Below are 17,668 nucleotides of genomic sequence, written 5' to 3' on the forward strand. Positions count from 1 at the left end.
GGAGGGAAAGGAGGGAAGAGAAGGGAGGGGTGGAGAAGAGGAGGCTTGAGGAAGATGGCTTCAACCTATATATACTGGCCCAAACCCCTTGGCAGAAGCCTAGGGAGCTGCTTTACCCTTTTAAATATTAATGGTAACCTGCAGCTTCACTCTGGTATCCTAAAACCAAACTTATAAATTAGAGATGGCTTTATAGAAAAAAGCTAACATTGTAAGCCATACAATGGCCAAGTGAGATCAGATCATCTACTTCTGAAGGCCCCTAGCTGCTGTCAGAAGATGTATGCGGTGCTGTCGATGGCGATCGACGCCTTCGCGTTGGCGTCCACGACCTTTCCGAACTATATGTGACCGGTTTAAACCTGTGCATCTGAGTCTCAAAGAAGTCACGCTGCTGTTGGCCAACAGCCTGGGTGATCAGTCCGGGCAATGCCTGGAGGCTGACAGTTAGTGAGTCCAGTTTGGTCTCCAGCGTCACAATCCTTTTCTCTAAGTCTTCATTCTTTTCCTGCAGTTCTGACAGGATGTCGTACATCACGTTCTGTGTCTGTGAACAGGAGGTACAAAGAAACACATGTCAAAAAGACAGGGACACATTGTGAATGTGTACGAATTTAGGCCTATGGTTCCCAAAACTCCCCACCATGGAAGGGGGAAGATTCCTCATCTCAGGGTCTGGGATTGTTTTCATTCATTTGTACCCTGAGGTGATGCTGGACTTTCTTCTTGAACCACTGTCCAGCTGGTTTTAATGTAACTGAAGGACTTGCTAGGCTGCTTCAGAGGGCAGTAAAGAGTCAACCACATTGATTTGGGGCTGGAGTCACATATAGACCGAGATTGCATGTGGATGGCAGGCTCCCTTCCCTGAACTAATTCTAAGAGATTGATTACTGCGTTGAGTCAACAACTCCACTGTCATTTTATCACGTGACTACCAGGTTGGTAGAAGACAATTTAGATGGACCCAGAATTTTCCATGTTTCTATGTACAGCTGAGTCATTAACCTTTCTGTAATATGGTGACGGTGGACGGAATTTAATGCCCTGCCTCGAGGTGAGTTAGGAGGCGAGGGGGCATTTAGTTGGGCAGGAGGTAACTGGGTCAGGACCCCGTCAGCTTCCTGCCTCTGGTTCGGTTAAGTCCGCGGTGGAAAGGCCCATACGGGAAGGGTCTTATCCCATCGCCACTGGTATTAACCAGCAATGGTTTGGGGGAGTCACCATGTGGGGAGCCTGTTCAGTTGAGTTTGCTTGTGGGCTCCCGTAGTGGATTGGGGTGGGGGGGTGTTGCCTCATTTAAAGGCACTTAGTGCTTGATCAAGGCACCTGGCAACAGGAAGGGGGACCAGCTGACAGCCACCATCCTGCCCTTTCTTCTGCCCTCCCGACCCCCATTAGCCGGTGACCCCCCTCCCCGCCCTTGCTGCAGTCCCTGAATCGCCCTCACTCTCCAAAGGCCTGGCTCACTGATCCTGGGTGTGTAGTGGGTACATTGCTGCCAGCTACCACTCCACCTGCAAGACCCCTGTCACCTTGATTAAATTCTGTCAATTGTGTTCAAATCCCTCCAATCCCTCCCTATCTCCTTCACTGTCGCTGGGTCAAAATCCTGGAACTCCCTCCCTAACAGCACGTGGGTGTACCTACACCACATGGACTGCAGCGGTTCAAGAAGGCAGCTCACCACCACCTTCTCATGCGCAATTAGGGATGGGCAATAAACCCTGTCCCAGCCAGTAACACCCACATCCTGTAAAACGAATAAAACAAAATCACCTCCACCTCTCCTAATCTCCAAAAGCTTTGCAATCCCCTAATTCTAACTCCTTCAGCCTCCTTGATTTTCATTGGCCTTTGCAGTGGGGCCATGTCTTCAGTTGCCACAGCCCTAAGCTCAGGAATTTCCTCCCTAAACCTCTCTCTCTCTCTGTCCTCCTTTAAGATGCTCCTTAAAACGGACCTCTTCACCTGCCCTGATATCTCCTGATGTGGCTCAGTGTCAAATGTTATTTGATAATTGCTACTTGATAATTTCTCATGTAAAACACCCAGGGCAATATCAATGCACATTGTTGTGATACCCTTACCCCTCTCCCAAAGGTGCTAAATTATACTGGAGTTGGGTTCCAACATCCCATCGAGGCCTTGCCATAATGACCAGCCTCGATGCGTGAGTGTACACTGAGTGCTGACAACTACCCAACCTTGGGAGGGGCTCGCAGCCAAATCCAATCTTATCCTTGCCCAACAATCAGCCCCCCATCCCCTCTACGTCCACACCCTACACCCACACGTTGCTGCAGGAATCCACAGAGAGCGGGAAACCTGGGTGACTTGTGCAACCCCTGCCTAGGCCAGGAGTATTGAGGCTAATTGTAGCCTTTGGAGCCATCCCTTGACCAAGTGAATTCCCAACAGGCCTGGGAATTGAACCTGATCCGAATACTGACTCCTCTTTGAGGGTGGTGGTTGCCAACCCTCCAGAATTGCTCTGGTTTCTCCAGGAGTTGAAGATTAACCTCCAGAATACTCCTGCGAGCAACCCTCAGGAGAAAAATCACAGGAACATTAAAAAAAACCCCGTTGATTAGTTTATCAGACGTGGAAATGAAGGCTGCTGGATTGATGGCGAAGATTCATCCAGTTAGATAAGGACCAGTCTATTTGCTCTCTGATTGGCTGTGGTAGGCCAATGAGGATGGACATGCCAGATGACCAATGTGGGAGTGTGAGGGCGGAGCAGTTGGAGGAAGGAGGTCATGTGATGAAACCTCTAGGAATGAGTTCAATCAGAGCTGGCAATCCCTAGTTGATGGGGAATCCTCTCCATTTCTCCCCAGGGATTCTTACAGTTCATTCTGTTACCAACCTTGGCCAGATCCACCAGTGTATTCGCCTGGTCGTTTAATTTCCTCTGCTCCATTTTAACACCTCTTAATCTGTGTGGGAAACGCAGCATTAATTTTATGCCGAACAATTCTCATCACAGCCATGCAGAAATGACTAAAAGGAAACTACAGGCACAGGCAGCAAGCAGCATCTGCCCCAGACACAAGCAGTTGGATTCTAGTCTAGGGTTTAATGTCATTTCTCTTTCCTGAAAGATTGATTAACCCTCCCTGTGCCTTAGGCGTGACGTTAACTGAACAGTTTTGGGGATTCTGATAGCCTCTGTTCTGCACTCAACAGCTCGGGGTCAGGGGTCACGAGACAACCTCCCATGAGAAGGGGATATTGGGGCAGAAGCGAGAATCCTCTTTGGAGTAAGTCACATTGGGCATGACAGATTTAATCAACAATTTCAGGTCATGTGAGCAGACATATTCAACTGCACAATCCTTATGTTCATGGCTGATGTCCCCAGTGAATACCCCGCTCTCTGGCTCCTCCCAACAGACACTTGTAGGAAACTTGTGGCCCAAAATTCAACTCAAGCAGGCAATTCCTATTGGCTGAGCCATTTAATTGGCATTTTTACTGCTCCCGCTCATCCACAGAAACAGGCCATTCAGCCCAACTGGTCCATGCCAGTGTTTATGCTCCACATGAGCCACCACTGACCTCTCTTTATCTCACCCCATCAGCATTTTCCTTTCTCCCTCATGTGTTTAACCAGCTTCTGCTGAAACGTATCCATACTATTTGCCTCAACCATTTCTCTGAGTTTCACATTGTCACCACCCTCTGGGTAAAAAGAGATTATGTAGCCACGTGCTCTGATGGGCATGAAAATATCGATAACCTACAAATCCAATTTTAATTAGTCTTTCCTGTCCTTCTTGTATAATTGGTTTGAAGGTTTTCAAGTGAATCTCCAGCACCAATAAAGATAACAAAAGATGACTTTGAAGATGGCAGGAGAAGTCAATTAGGCTGTTAAAAACAACAAGGATGTTATGCTAAACCTTTGCTGGTTAGGCCTCAGCTGGATTATTGTGTTCAATTCTGGGCATGAAACTTTAGGATGGAGGGGAGATTTTGCTAGAGTGGTGCCGTGGATGAGAGAATTCAGGTATGTCGAGAGACTGGGATTGTCCTCTTTACATTGATAGATTTTTGGGCACTGATGAAATCAAGGGATATGGGGATAGGGTGAAAAGATGATGTTGATCTAGAGGTTCAGCCATGATCTTATTGAATGGTGCAGCAGGCATGTGGGGGTCGTCTGGTCTACTCCTGCCCTGTTTCCTATCCTGTTCTCCTTGGGACAGAGAAGGTTAAGGGGAGACTTCTATTCGCAGGTTCAATATTGTGCATTTCTCATCCTAACACCATTGTCACCACACGGACTACAGCGGTTCAAAAAGATGGCCCATCATCGCTTTCTCAAGGGCAACTGAAGGGATAGGCAATAATTGTTAGTCTTGTCAGTGACACCACATTTTATGAGGAAATATTTACAGAAATTAACTGAACTAAACCTTCAGCATTATTGTCAAGAATATTAAAATGTTTTCATATTTAACACAGAGACAAATCTCATTCTTATTGGGTTCCCATGTCTTTCATATTTCTTCTCTGAAAATGTTCAATAATTGCATGGTAAGCAGTGCGCTGCAGAATGTAAGCAGCTTAAAACTGTTAATAATATAGCACAGGGTCACTTGCCCTCCATCTCCCATCCTGTTTGCGTTTGGAATTTTGTTGCTGTTTTTGGAGTAGGTCATCTAGAAATTTCTAAAATGCAAGCTGGACAAAATGTGCAGATTAGAAGCAGATAGGGACAGATCTAAACTTTGTGGATTCAAGTGGATAGCCAAGGCATCCTTTTGGAGAGGTAAGGCACCCCTTTGGATATGGCCATGGGACAGCTTTGAAGTGGGACAATGAATTCCAATGCTTGTTTTTATATGGGATTACGCAAGTGAATGAAATGTTTGTTGTAATAAGGAATAATGTAGTTGAAGGAATGTAAATGTAGTAAATGTTTTTTTATGAATGAGTTTTTAATATAAAGTCTGTAATAGATAAATGGAATTTTATTTTATCCCAGCATGGGTCCTGAGGTCTGCCCATGGTAGATATATGGTTAGTTGGCATTGTAAGTGTAAGGGAAAAGGGGTATAGATGGGGAGTCATGGGTTGGCAAGAGTTGGCATAGGGGCTAAAAAGGCCAAGGGGGTGGCAGAAGGACATTGGTTAGCACAGGGGCTTTACAGGGCCTTGAGGGGTGGGCAGAAGAGCATAGGTGACGTGGTGTGTATGAGGGACCATGTGGGTGGTCAAAGGGCATGAGGTGGTATGGATGGGGCATGGGGAGCATGTAGGGGAGGATGAGGGCTGCTTTATGTTTTTTTGTTTTATTTATTAAACTTCACCGCAGTGCTGGAGCACCGAGGCAGGCTTTCTGCCCAGCCTGCCTCCACACCTGTTCCCAGGACACCTGGCCCGAATCCCAGGACACCTGGCCCGAATCCCAGGAGACCTGGCCCGAATCCCAGGACACCTGGCCCGACTGGCACCCCAGAACCAAAATCTGCTGTTTGGTCAGACGTTTTAGAAGTCGGGTTCACGGAGCCGGAAATTCTCCCGACTTTTCACATCTGCATGCTGATGAAAGTCTAGGTCTATGTTTGTCTTAAACCTCCCCACAAAGTGAGGGGACAGAGGGCTAGTCTTTGAGGTTCCCAATGAATTTTCCTATTCAGTAAATTCTGCACTCAAAACCTTCTTTCACTTCCCGGCCCCTCTCCCCTCCATCCCAACCTTGTCCTGTTTTTTTGGATTGAACCAAAAGATATAAACTTGTTGTTTTGGTTTTAATCATAACTTCCTATTCAAGCCTCACAGTAACTCTCTGTTATGATGCAGGCTAACTTCCTGTTTATGCAAATATTCAGATGCCAGTAAACTTCAAATTATAAAAGATAATTTTTAAATGATTAATGTTTAGAAGCTTAAGAGATGAGGTTAAATTAAATTACATTGTCAAATGAGGCCAGCACAACAAAAGACCAACGTGCCCATGCCTCTTTGAGAGTGCTATCTGATTCTCCCCTCTGCTCTCTCTCCATAGTTCTGCAAATTTCTCCTTTTCAAGTATTTGTTCAATTTCTGAATGAAAGTTACTATTGAAATCCATCGCCCTGGAGGAAGTGCATTCCAGGTTCTAACAACTCGTTACAATTTCTCCTCTCTGGTTCTTTTGCCAATTACCTTAAACCTCTTGTTATTGACTCTCCTAAACATGTGGAAATGTTTTCTCCTTATATACTCTATCAAAACCCTTGATATGCATCGCGAACTGTTCAGAAATGTTTTTCCTCCAGTTCAAACCCTCGGTAACCTCTCCCTTTGTAGCCTCTCTCTACTCCCTCAGTAATTTCTCCCTCTTTCTTTGAAACTTCTCCCTCGATAGCCTTTCCCCCTTCCTTTGGTAATCTCACCTATCCCTTCTTTCTCTCTTTTGGTAATCTCTCTCTCTCTCTCCCCTTTTGTAACCTTTTCCTCTGCCCCTAATCCCTGAATATCTGTGTACAGTTCCTTGAGCCTCAATTCCTTGCTAGGATGTCATTCTTATCCAAGCATTGCTTTGATTTCCCTGCTCTTCCCACTTGCAATAGGCAACATTCAGGAAGGAGAAGGTGGGAAAGGCTGAAATTTTTTATTCTGTGGGATCCCTGCTCACTTTAACTCCCTCCCATTTTCAGCAGGAACTCCACCCCCACTCACCCCCACCCTTGGCCTCTCTTGGGTTGTCACATTTAAATGAAGTCGTTAATATTTCACTCAATTTTTAAAAAATTCCTGCCTCATTTATGCCCAGCACTAATTGTTGATGCTGCCCACAATTACTAAGAAAAGGAGAAAAGGCAGAAGTAAATTTAAGGAGCCAAGCAACGATATCAGAAAGCTTTGCAGAATTCTTCTTGGGACCAGTTTTAATCTAACTACAGAGTTAGGAAATGGAATGAATTGGGTGCAATGCTGGTTTGCACTCTCAACTCCTGATTTCATTCCCCACTGAACTTGACGGACAGTAATATGGAACAGGGCGTTCCACCATGTTTTGGGCTGTCACCATGCTTGTGCTTGTTGCCCTTTATTTGTTTGGTTTTTTTTGGCTGGATGAGGTTTCTCTTACTCTATGAGTGACTTGGAGATAGTCAGTCAGTATCCAGTTTTATCTTGAAACTATTTATTTAGAACTATTTACATTCACGACCTGGTGATAAGTATATAGTTCTCTGGACACAGACTGTTTTCTGTCTTGGTCCCTTGGAGCCTCTTGGTCACCTGACCCTGATGTCATGCTTACATCATCATTAACATCACTGTCTCATTAACATAACCATTAACCCTTTACTCTGCACACCCAGTGGGTTAGGTTAAAATTCCCTCCTTATTTCCCCAAATATATATAGTTTTTGCTTTGCCAGTTACTTTTCTATCTTTAGTCCTGCTGAGTTACCTCCACCCATTTCACAAAGGACACAGAATGGGATTTCCCTAGGGGATTCCCCTTGAAACTTTGCTTCCTGGAGCAGGCAGAGGAAGAACAGAAGGTGGTCAGGTGGGTGAGGTTATCCTCCAGACATTGGTATCCATCGGCCAGGACCCCCATGTCTGAGGATGTGCTGGCACAAGGAACAAAAGGGGGAAGCCCGATGAGGATGCAAAGGACAACTTTCTCCTGGCTCCAAGGCACATTCATGCTTTCTTGATACAGGAGACCACTTGATCCAGTCAGTGGACCAACAGGCTTTTCTCCTGTTCGGCCAGCAATGTGACACAATCAATTGTCTGTCACTGCCGCCTTGTAGAGCCACTTGCAAACATTTAAAGACATCTTTAGTGCAACAGAATGTTAGTCAAAGCCATGGATGTGCCTGTTGCTTCTTTCCAGTACACTTCCTCACAGGGACAGTGGGAGAAGTGTTGGGCATGTGGAATGGACTGAGTTGGGGATTTGGAGGATGGGAATTCAGGTTAATCCAGGTCAAGGAGGCTCAGATATTGACCATGTTTAATTGGGGGTCTCTGCTAATTGTACCCCTGTGCTTTGGGCAGATTATCAGTGAGATATAAGACCTGGTTAAATTAAGTTGCCACTTTTCACTTCTAGTATCTTGTGAGAATAAGTGTTGTCCTACCCTCTCCTAATTGAGCGTTACCTTAATAGACAGACTCACCCTACAGTAAAGGGCTTCCACTCAGGCCCTTGGCTCCTCAGTCACCAGGGACATTTAGTTTGAGACTGGTGTTCTCTGCTAAGACCACCAAACTTCCAATTCAAAAGAAATACAAATTAAAGAAGGCCATTCACCCATCATGCTAGTGCTAGCTCTGCCTCGGAGCCTTCTGCTCAATTCCCATTTCCTCATGCCCATTAATATATTCCATATTCATGGTCAAACCTGGAAATAATGTGTGAATCGCTGATATCTTGTTTAGATCAAGGAACAATGGGGTTCGAGTGCCCTGGAGACATTGATGACACTCAGCTAAGGACCACTTACCTCCCGCGTTTATGAGTATGAAGAGTTTATTATCATTGCTGACTGTGATTGAATGGCTGCCCAAGAAACGGACTTGGTTACTTTGCACATGTACATTTCCTGCTTTGATCTCCACACATGAACATTACTTTGTTGACCTTGGTCTGTCTCATGAAGCCACATAGAGGGGTAAATTTCACAAGTCTCTGTGCCGCCTGTGATAGCAGGCACATAGCTGGAGCATGGAAACAAATGGGCGGAAAATCATGGGCAGCATGTACGTGTGCGAGGCCTGGTGAGATTTACCCTTGATTCTCCAGTAAACCATAACTCAGGGCCCAACTGTTCAGCCTTTGAATAGACAAGAGGAGTTCAATGTGTAAAAGGGCCCCTAGGGTAGAGGATTTTGGGTAGGGGACTACCTGGGATTTAGAATTGGGAAACTAAGGTTGGCAAGTCCATGTCAAAGATTAGTCTTTTCACCCATTACTACATCAATGTACAAGGAGGCGTATTATTGGAAATCAGGCCTGTAGGAACCATTTTGGAATTAGTATGGATGTACCATGGGCCATCTCATTGGGTGGTCTCTGCTTCCTTCCCCTCCCCCAAGATGATGGTACTCATTTCCCTCCAACCCCACCTCCTCCATCCCATTTTTGTTTCTTTGAATTCAATTTAAAACTTTCAACTTTGCCCTCAATTGATTTAGTTGCGAGACAAGAACATGTTGGCACATCTGGAGAACATACTTTCAAACAGGGTAGAGCAACCCCGCTGCATGAACAGGGTAGAAGAGGAATGGCAAGGTCACAGGCATACCTATCCGACTGGTTCCTACTGCCACACACAAGCTCCTAATCATTGTACCCCAACCCCCCATGCAAAAGGAAAAGGAAGATTATAAAATCAAACACAACTTACTTCTGGCCTCTGCATTGAGTTAGCGAAACAGAACAGAAAAAAAGGACAAAAACACATCACAGGATTAATACGACAAGACACAGGGATAAAGGAACATACAACAATTAACAATAATCCAGCCGCTCTCACATGAATCTTCTTAGCTGACTTTGAAGCTTCCTAACCAACAGTCCAAAAGGAGACCAGGATTTGTACTGTGGCTAGGAAGGGACATGTACCAGATTGGAACTTGCTTTAGGCACCTTGATTTGGCTGCTGTGTAAGTACCAGGGGCTGGACTGAAAAGCAAAGGACCTAGGCATCCAAAGTATTCCCATCACCGCCCACCCCCCCCCCCCCCCCCCCCCCCCCCCCCCCCCCCCCCCCCCCCCCCGCCCCCACCGCCCCCACCGCCCTTGACTCAAGTTCACCCTTCTCCTTTCTCAAAGACTCTTATTGCAATGGTTAAAATTCCACGAGAGTCAGCTGCCCTCCTGTGTCAGGGTAAGAGGGCAATTGTGCTGCCTCTACTGTTGTGCCAGTTAATTCAAAGACCCAACTGATAGCATTCCCACAAGATTCTGCAGGGCACTCTAATGATATTGGGATCCCTCCATTTAACACTCGATTCAATGTACCAGCGCCAACAACATAGGAGTCAAGGTGACAATTTCATTGGCACTTTGGAACCTCTCTGGCCACAGCACACTTCAAGTTGAGTCACATGTATTTGCCATGACTTAGGTTCTTGCCTCTGAGTCAGAAGGTTGTGGGTTCAAATCCTGCTCAGGAGGTACAAGTACATAATCCAGTCTGACACTCCCAGTGCAGTGCTGATGGAGTGATGTACTGTCAGAGGTACTATCTTTTGAATGAGACATTAAACTGAGGCCTGTCTGCCCGCGTAGATGGATGTTAAAGATTCCATTGCATCATCTGGAAGAAGAAAAGGTATCTTATTCCTCAAACATCATCTCTGAAACAGATGATCTGGTCATTATCACATTGCTGTTTGTGGGATCTTGCTGTGTGCAAACTCTGCCATGTACTTCATTGGCTGTAAAGTACTTTGGGACATCCTGAGGTTGTGCAAGGTGTGATAAAAATGCAAGCTAATTCTATTTTGGTGTACTCAATATTAAAAGTAACCCTGGGACATAATAACATTTGGCATCACTGTTTTAACAAATATCAGCTGTTGATAATTGATCACAAACTATTGGCTTATTAGCAGTGACCCTGACCCCGGGTATCCTTAGCACACTGCAGCTAATGATGACGACCAGCAGAATTAAGGAATCTGTATTTCCCTCCTAGCAGCTTGGAAATGCTCACTCCTTGATGGTTCCAATTGGTTACTGGAGTCATTAGGTGTACCAATGTGCAGACATCTCCTGGCATTTGGTTGGCTGGAACACAACTTGCTTGTGCCCATGGCAAATTCACTGACCCTTGGCCTAAGAAGCCTTCAGTTCTTGAGGTAGTGGCCAATGCACTGCAGTTACTTTACTCTAAATTAAAAGGTGCTGAGTCATGCTGGGCCTGGGCTCTCACCAACAGATCTATCAGTGAAGCCATTCTGCAAATGCACACTTCTCTTACGAGTAGGAAGAGTGTTGGTCACTCACTCATTCCGAGTGATGTCGCCTCAGGTGGAATTTCCAGTTCTGTTTGGACATATTTCAGGAGGCTCATCACATGACTTCCAACCACCCTGCCCCCGAACTCCCACTATTAGCTATATGACATGTTCATCCTCATGGTCTCCCCACTTTCCAGAGTCAATTGGAAAAAGAACAGAGCCTTAGTTGGGTGAATCTTGACTCTTGGTCAAATGGCTAGTTCTCCCCATTTCCAATATTTTTCCAACTAGTGACACTGTTCAAAGAAAACGAAGAAATACGCTATAATTTTTCTCCCAGGGTTTTGCTCATTGTCGTGTCCTGAAGATGAATCCCTAGTTCCTGGAGACTCCAGGACACTCCTGAAGGGTTGGCAACCCTAACGCCACAAAGGCCAATTATAATTTTTTAAAATTCATTCACGGGATGTGGGCTTCGCTTCCTAGGCCAGCAATCATTGCGCAACACTAGTTGCCCTTGAGAAGGTGGTGGTGATCTGCCTTCTTAGACAACTTCAAGAACAATTTCAGTCCATGTGGTGCAGGTACACCCACAGTGCTGTTAGGGAGGAAGTCCAGGATTTTGACCCAGCGGCAGTGAAGGAATGGCGATATATTTCCAAATCAGGATGGTGAGCGACTTGGAGGGAACTTCCAGGTGGTGGTGTTCCCATCTATCTGCTGCCCTTGTCCTTCAAGGTGATAGTGATTGGGGGTTTGGAAGATGCTGTCTAAGGAGCCTTGGTGAGTTCCTGCAGTGCAACTTGTAGATGGTACACACTGCTGCTACCGTGCGGTTGGTGGTGGAGGGAGTGAATGTTTGTGGATATTTTGCCAATCAAGTGAGCTGCTTTGCCCTGGATGGTGTCAAGCTTCTTGAGTATTGTTGGAGCTGCACTCATTCAGGCAGGTGGGGAGTATTCCATCACACTCCTGACTTGTGCCTTGTAGATGGTGGACAGGCTTTGGGGAGTCAGGAGGTGAGTTACTCGTCACAGGATTCCTAGCCTCTGACCTGCACTTGTAGCCACAGTATTTATATGGTTAGTCCAGTTCAGTTTCTGGTCAATGGTAACCCCCAGGATGTTGATAACGGGGGATGCAGTGATGGTAATGCCATTGAACGTCAAGGAGCGATGGCAAGATTCTCTCCTGTTGGAGATGGTCATTGCCAGGCATTTGTGTGGCGTGAATGTTACTTGCTACTTGTCAGCCCAATCTGGATATTGTCCAGGTCTTGCTGTATTTGGACATGGGCTGCTTCAGTATCTGAGGAGTCGCAAATGGTGCTGAACATTGTGCTATCATCAGCGAACATCCCCACTTCTGACCTTATGATTGAAGGGAGGTCATTGATGAAGCAGCTGAAGATGGTTGGGCCTAGGACAAATCCCTGAGGGACACCTGCAGTGATGTCCTGGAGCTGAGATGAGTGACCTCCAACAACCACAACCATTTCCTTTGTGCTAGGTATGACTCCAACCAGTGGAGAGCGTTCTCCCCGATTCCCATTAACTCCAGTTTTGCTAGGGCTCCTTGATGTCACATTTAGTCAAATGCTGACTTGATGTCAAGGGCAGTCACTTTCACCTCACCTCGGGAGTTCATCCCTTTAGTCCATATTTGAACGAAAACTGTAATGAGGTCAGGAGCTAAGTGGTCCTGGCAGAACCCAAACTGGGCATCAGTGAGCAGGTTATTGCTAAGCAAGTGCCATTTGACAGCACTGTTGATGACCTCTTCCATTACTTTACTGATGAACGAGAGTAGGCAGATGGGCGATAATTGGCCAGGTTGGATTTGTCCTGCTTTTTGTCTACCTGGGCAATTTTCCACTTTGCTGGGCAGATGCCAGTGTTGTAGCTGTACTGGAACAGCTTGGCTGGGGGCACAGCAAATTCTGGAGCACAGGTCTTCAGTACTTTTGCCAGAATATTGTCAGGGCCCATAGCCTTTGCAGTGTCCAGTGCCTTCAGCCATTTCTTCATTTCATGTGGAGTGAACCGAATTGGCTGAAGATTGGCATCCGTGATGCTGGGGACCTCCAGAGGAGGCTGAGATGGATCACCCACTCGGCAATACTGGCTTCAGCCTTACTCTTTGCACTGCTGTGCTGGGCTCCCCTATCATTGAGGATGGGGATATTTGTGGAGCCTCTTCCTCCAGTGAGTTGTTTAATTGTCTACCACCATTCGCGACTGGATGTGCAGGACTGTGGAGCTTAGATCTGATCTGTTGGTTGTGGGATCGCTTAGCTCTGTCTATCACTTGCTGTTTATGCTGTTTGGCATGCAAGTAGTCCTGTGTTATAGCTTCACCAGGTTGACACCTCATTTTTAGGTATGCCTGGTGTTGCTCCTGACATGCCCTCCTGCACTCTTCATTGAACCAGGGTTGATCCTCTGGCTTGGTTGTAATGGTAGAGTGGGGGGATATGCTGGGCCATGAGGTTACAGATTGTGTTCGAGTACATTGCTGCTGCTGCTGATGGCCCACAGCGACTCATGGATGCCCTGTCTTGTGTTGCTAGATCTGTTTGAAATCTATCCCATTTAGCACAGTAGTAGTGTCAAACAACACGACGGAGGGACTTCATTTCCACAATGACTGTGCGGTGGTCACTCTTACCAATACTGTCATGGACAGATGCATCTGCGGCAGGCAGGTTAGTGAGGATGAGGTCAAGTATGTTTTTCCCTCTTGTTGGTTCCCTCATCAACTGCCGCAGACCCAGTTAGCAGCTATGTCATTTAAGACTTGGCCAGCTCGGTCTGTAGTGCTACCAAGCCACTCTTGGTGATGGACATTGAAGCCCCCTACCCGGAGTGTATTCTGCGCTCCTGAACAGTTGTGCTCAACATGGAGGAGCACTGATTCATCAGTTGAGGGAGGGCGGTACATGGTAATCAGCAGGAGGTTTCCTTGCCCATGTTTGACCTGATGTTATGAGACTTCATGGGGTCCGGAGTTGATGTTGAGGACTCCCAGGGCAACTCCCTTCTGACTGTATACCACTGTGTCGCCACCTCAACTGGGTCTATCCTGCCGGTGGGACGGGACGTATCCAGGGATGGTGATGGTGGTGTCTGGGACATTGGGCTGAATCTTCGGCTTGGTGAGTGGGGGTGGGGGGCGCATGCGCGAAAGAGTGCAGGCCCCGACTCAAGGAACCCCCACCCCACCCCACCTCCACCCGCTCAGGGAGCGCTCAGCACTTCCGGGCACGCGTCACGCTGGGCGGGCCACGTAAAGTGCGTGGCACGGACCCTATCGGGGGCACTGATTGGGTCCGTGCCTGCCCACGCCCTCGCACAATCCTCCCAACGGGGGGAAAATTCTACCCATTATCTGTAAGATATGATTCAGTGAGGGTGACTTTGTCAGGATGTTGCTTGACTAGTCTGTGAGACAGCTCTCCCAATTTTGGCACTAGCCCCCCTCATGTTAGTAAGGAAGACTTTGTAGGGTTGACAGGGCTGAGTTTGCCGTGTAATTTCCAGTGACTGGGTCAACGTCGGGTGGTATCGTCCGGTTTCATTCCTTTTTTGAGAAAGGAAATTGGTTTTATACAACTGAGTGGCTTGCTCAGCCATTTAATAGTCAACCACATTGCTGTCACATGTAGACCAGACCAGGTAAGGACGGCAGATTTCCTTCCCTAAAGGACATTAGTGAACCAGATGGGACAATCGGCAATGGTTTCATGGTCATTATTAGACTTTTAATTTCGGATTTTTATTGAATTCAAGTTCCACCCTCTAGCATGGTGGGATTCGAACCCAGGTCCCCAGGGCATTACCCTGTCCAGCGACAATACCACAATGCGGTATTAATGATTGACAGCCATTGGGAGGTAAAAATCTCAAATCACGTTAATTGACCAAAGCCTAGAGGTCAGAGCCTCTTGGTTGCATTTGAATGTTGTAAACAAAAACCTAATTGAAAAAAAATTAGGATATCATGTGAAAGAGGCCTTGTTGCTGTGGTAACAGAGCAGTGATACAACATAACAGAGGGAAAAAAGAACTTAAAATAAATGGCATAATGGCAAGTTATTTCGGCTGGTAACCTGGGTCCTAAATGAGCTTCAATGGTTAACTTTCATGACTTTGAAATCTTTTCTTTAAGGTGTTTTGCTGGGTAAAACTGTGTTTAAATTAAACCAACATTTAACATCAATCTGATAGTAATGTGTAAGCCCAGAGAACAATACCCCCTGCAGTTAATGCATAGGTTTAATATTTATTGCATGATATACTGAGTACATTTGTGAGTGGACCATTTCTTAAACTTTAATCTGTGGGTTTGATGTGGTCTTATAGGTACAGTTCAACACAAGAGCTCCCAAAGGCATGAACTGATGGTTGGAATGTTCTACAATAAGCTCCCAGAGGATGTGTATTATTTAATACTCGTTTCCCTGAGCATTAGCACTTGGATTCAGTGGAGCCTCTGATTCTGTACGTCCCCAGTTGTTGAGTATGACGCAGGGAAGTGTTCCCTGGCTTTAATCACAAGATCATATGCACTGGGGTTTGTTTGGCTATGAGTTCCCCCTACACAGTGCTCTAACAAGTGTCTTCTACTCCACTCTATTCCCATGTCCCACTCCCATTCCCATTTCCTGCTGCACTGGTTCTCGAAGAACTGCTGAATTTCAAGCAATTAATAACATAATTATGCATTGTTCTACTCTTTGAATGTCTTCCCATTGGGAATTTGCTTGAAATTGCTTCACATCTTCTCACTTCAGATAATTAACTAGAGAAGACTGTCGTTGCCTCAGTCTGAGCTGAATTCATGGTTAATATCTAACACACTGCCCCAGAACGAGTCTCCTCCTGGGAATACTGGTAATGGTCTGTAATAATAACACAAAATTCCATTTCAGCATTGCGCAATCTTGAAGGATTAACTCAAATTAATCCTAAGGGATGAGTTCACACGAATCACACTTTGACTCAATATTTCTGTCTCTCAAATTCCTTTTAAATAACAAAGCTGGAAATGTCTTTCCACATGTTCAAACTGTCAAACGAACTGATGATGCTGGGAATTCCAACTTAGATGGAAATGAGGTATGGAACGCAATATGTGGAATGTCTGGAGGCTGAAGGAGGTGGAAAGTGGGCAAACAAGATAAAGATTGGATTGAAGAATTAACCAAGAAGCAGGGTTAATCTTTTCATGAAAATGTGCTGTCCATGGTTATTCAGAATGTTAAACTTACACCATTTCACACTCTGCCTGACTTGCTTGGGACATTAACTTAGAAATTCTAATGCTAGTTTATTGAGCTTCTGTACAATATACGAATAGCAACATTTCATACAATGGGAGCTATAATCATACACAATGAGAGAAATATGTAAGGAAAGAAACTGGAAAAAGCTGGAATGTTAGATTATACATGGTAAAAAAAGCTATGATAAATAAATAAAGTATTATGAGCCCAAATACTCACTTGGTAACACTCTCACCTCTGAGTTAGAGGACTGTGGGTTCAAGTTTCCCTTGAGGACTTGAGGCCACAATCTAACTTGACACTCCAGTCCAGAATGGAGAGAGTGCTACAATGTCAGAGGTGCCATCCTTAAATTAAACTGAGACCCAGGGTGTTTGGAGTAGTTGTGATTCAGATAAATGTCAAACAGCCCATGGTGTTACTGGAGGAGTCAGAAGCTGTCCTGGTATCCTGGCCAAAGGTCCTCTCTGTTCTCTTAACTAACATCGCCAAAAACAGATCAACTGGTCACTCATTTCAAAGTGGACCTTCGCTGTGCACAAGTTGGAGCAACAACATTGGCTGAATTTTATGAAAGTATTCATTGGCTGTGATGTGTTTTGTGAGATCAATAATCATATTATCAGGTTAGCTTGCTGACGATGAGCGATTTTAAAATTTCCATTCTCGTTTTTAAAACCCTCCATGACTTTCCCCTCCCTATGTCTAACTTCCACCAGCTCCACAACACTCTGAGATCCCTGCGCTCCTGCAATTCTGATCTCTTGCTCATCCCTAATTTTAATGGTTCCATCATTAGCGGCCATGCCTTCAGCTGCCTGGGCCCTAAACTCTCGAATTCCCTCCCTAAACCTCTGTGCCTCTCTACCTTTCTCCTCTTTTAAGTCACCTCTTAAAACCCACATCTTTGAACAAGCTTTTGCTCACTTGTCCTAATATCTCTTCCTGTCAAATTTTGTTCCTGTGAAACCCCTTGGGACAGTTTTATTACATTGAAGGCACTATACAAATGCAATCTGTCATTGTGATGTTTTCTTGAAGGCTAATGGAGTAGCTGTGTGGTTCAAACATTTTGTTTTTATTGCAAATTTTCAGTTTTATTTTCTCTTTACTAAGAAAGGGTTTTTGATTGTATTGGGTTGTGCAATACCTGAGCTTAATGCTCTGTGAATTTTCCACTTGCTGCAACTCATTGTGACCAGCTACAATCTGACAGCTTCCCTGTGTCTGGGAACAGCATATGAACACATGGAAACTTCTGCAGTGTATTAGCTCTGACTCTTGCAAACCTGGGGATATCTGTGAAGTTATCATTTAGCACAAAGCTCAGGGCAGCATTAAGGTGATTTCCAACTGAGATCAATTGTGCTGATGTGGAATGTGAAAGATGGATTTTGTCCAAAACTGCAACTGATTTATTTCTGAATGGCTTAGCGAATAACAACCGCTTAAGAAATT

At 45.5% G+C, this 17,668-nt stretch overlaps 1 protein-coding gene across 1 annotated transcript in view; it reads right to left on the bottom strand.

The window, feature by feature from the left end:
* Positions 1-231: 231 nt before the first annotated feature.
* kcnn1a (potassium intermediate/small conductance calcium-activated channel, subfamily N, member 1a) overlaps positions 232-17,668 on the bottom strand; it is a 75,484-nt gene continuing 58,047 nt past the window's right edge. The window contains exons 7-8 of the mRNA XM_041204778.1: positions 2,873-2,942; positions 232-547 (exon numbers count right to left, since the gene is read on the bottom strand). Coding sequence (XP_041060712.1) covers positions 263-547; positions 2,873-2,942 — 355 coding nt within the window. The 3' untranslated portion in view covers positions 232-262. The remainder of the gene's footprint in view (positions 548-2,872; positions 2,943-17,668) is intronic.

The sequence above is a fragment of the Carcharodon carcharias genome, chromosome 14 (genome assembly GCF_017639515.1).
Source record: "Carcharodon carcharias isolate sCarCar2 chromosome 14, sCarCar2.pri, whole genome shotgun sequence".
NCBI lineage: Eukaryota > Metazoa > Chordata > Chondrichthyes > Lamniformes > Lamnidae > Carcharodon > Carcharodon carcharias.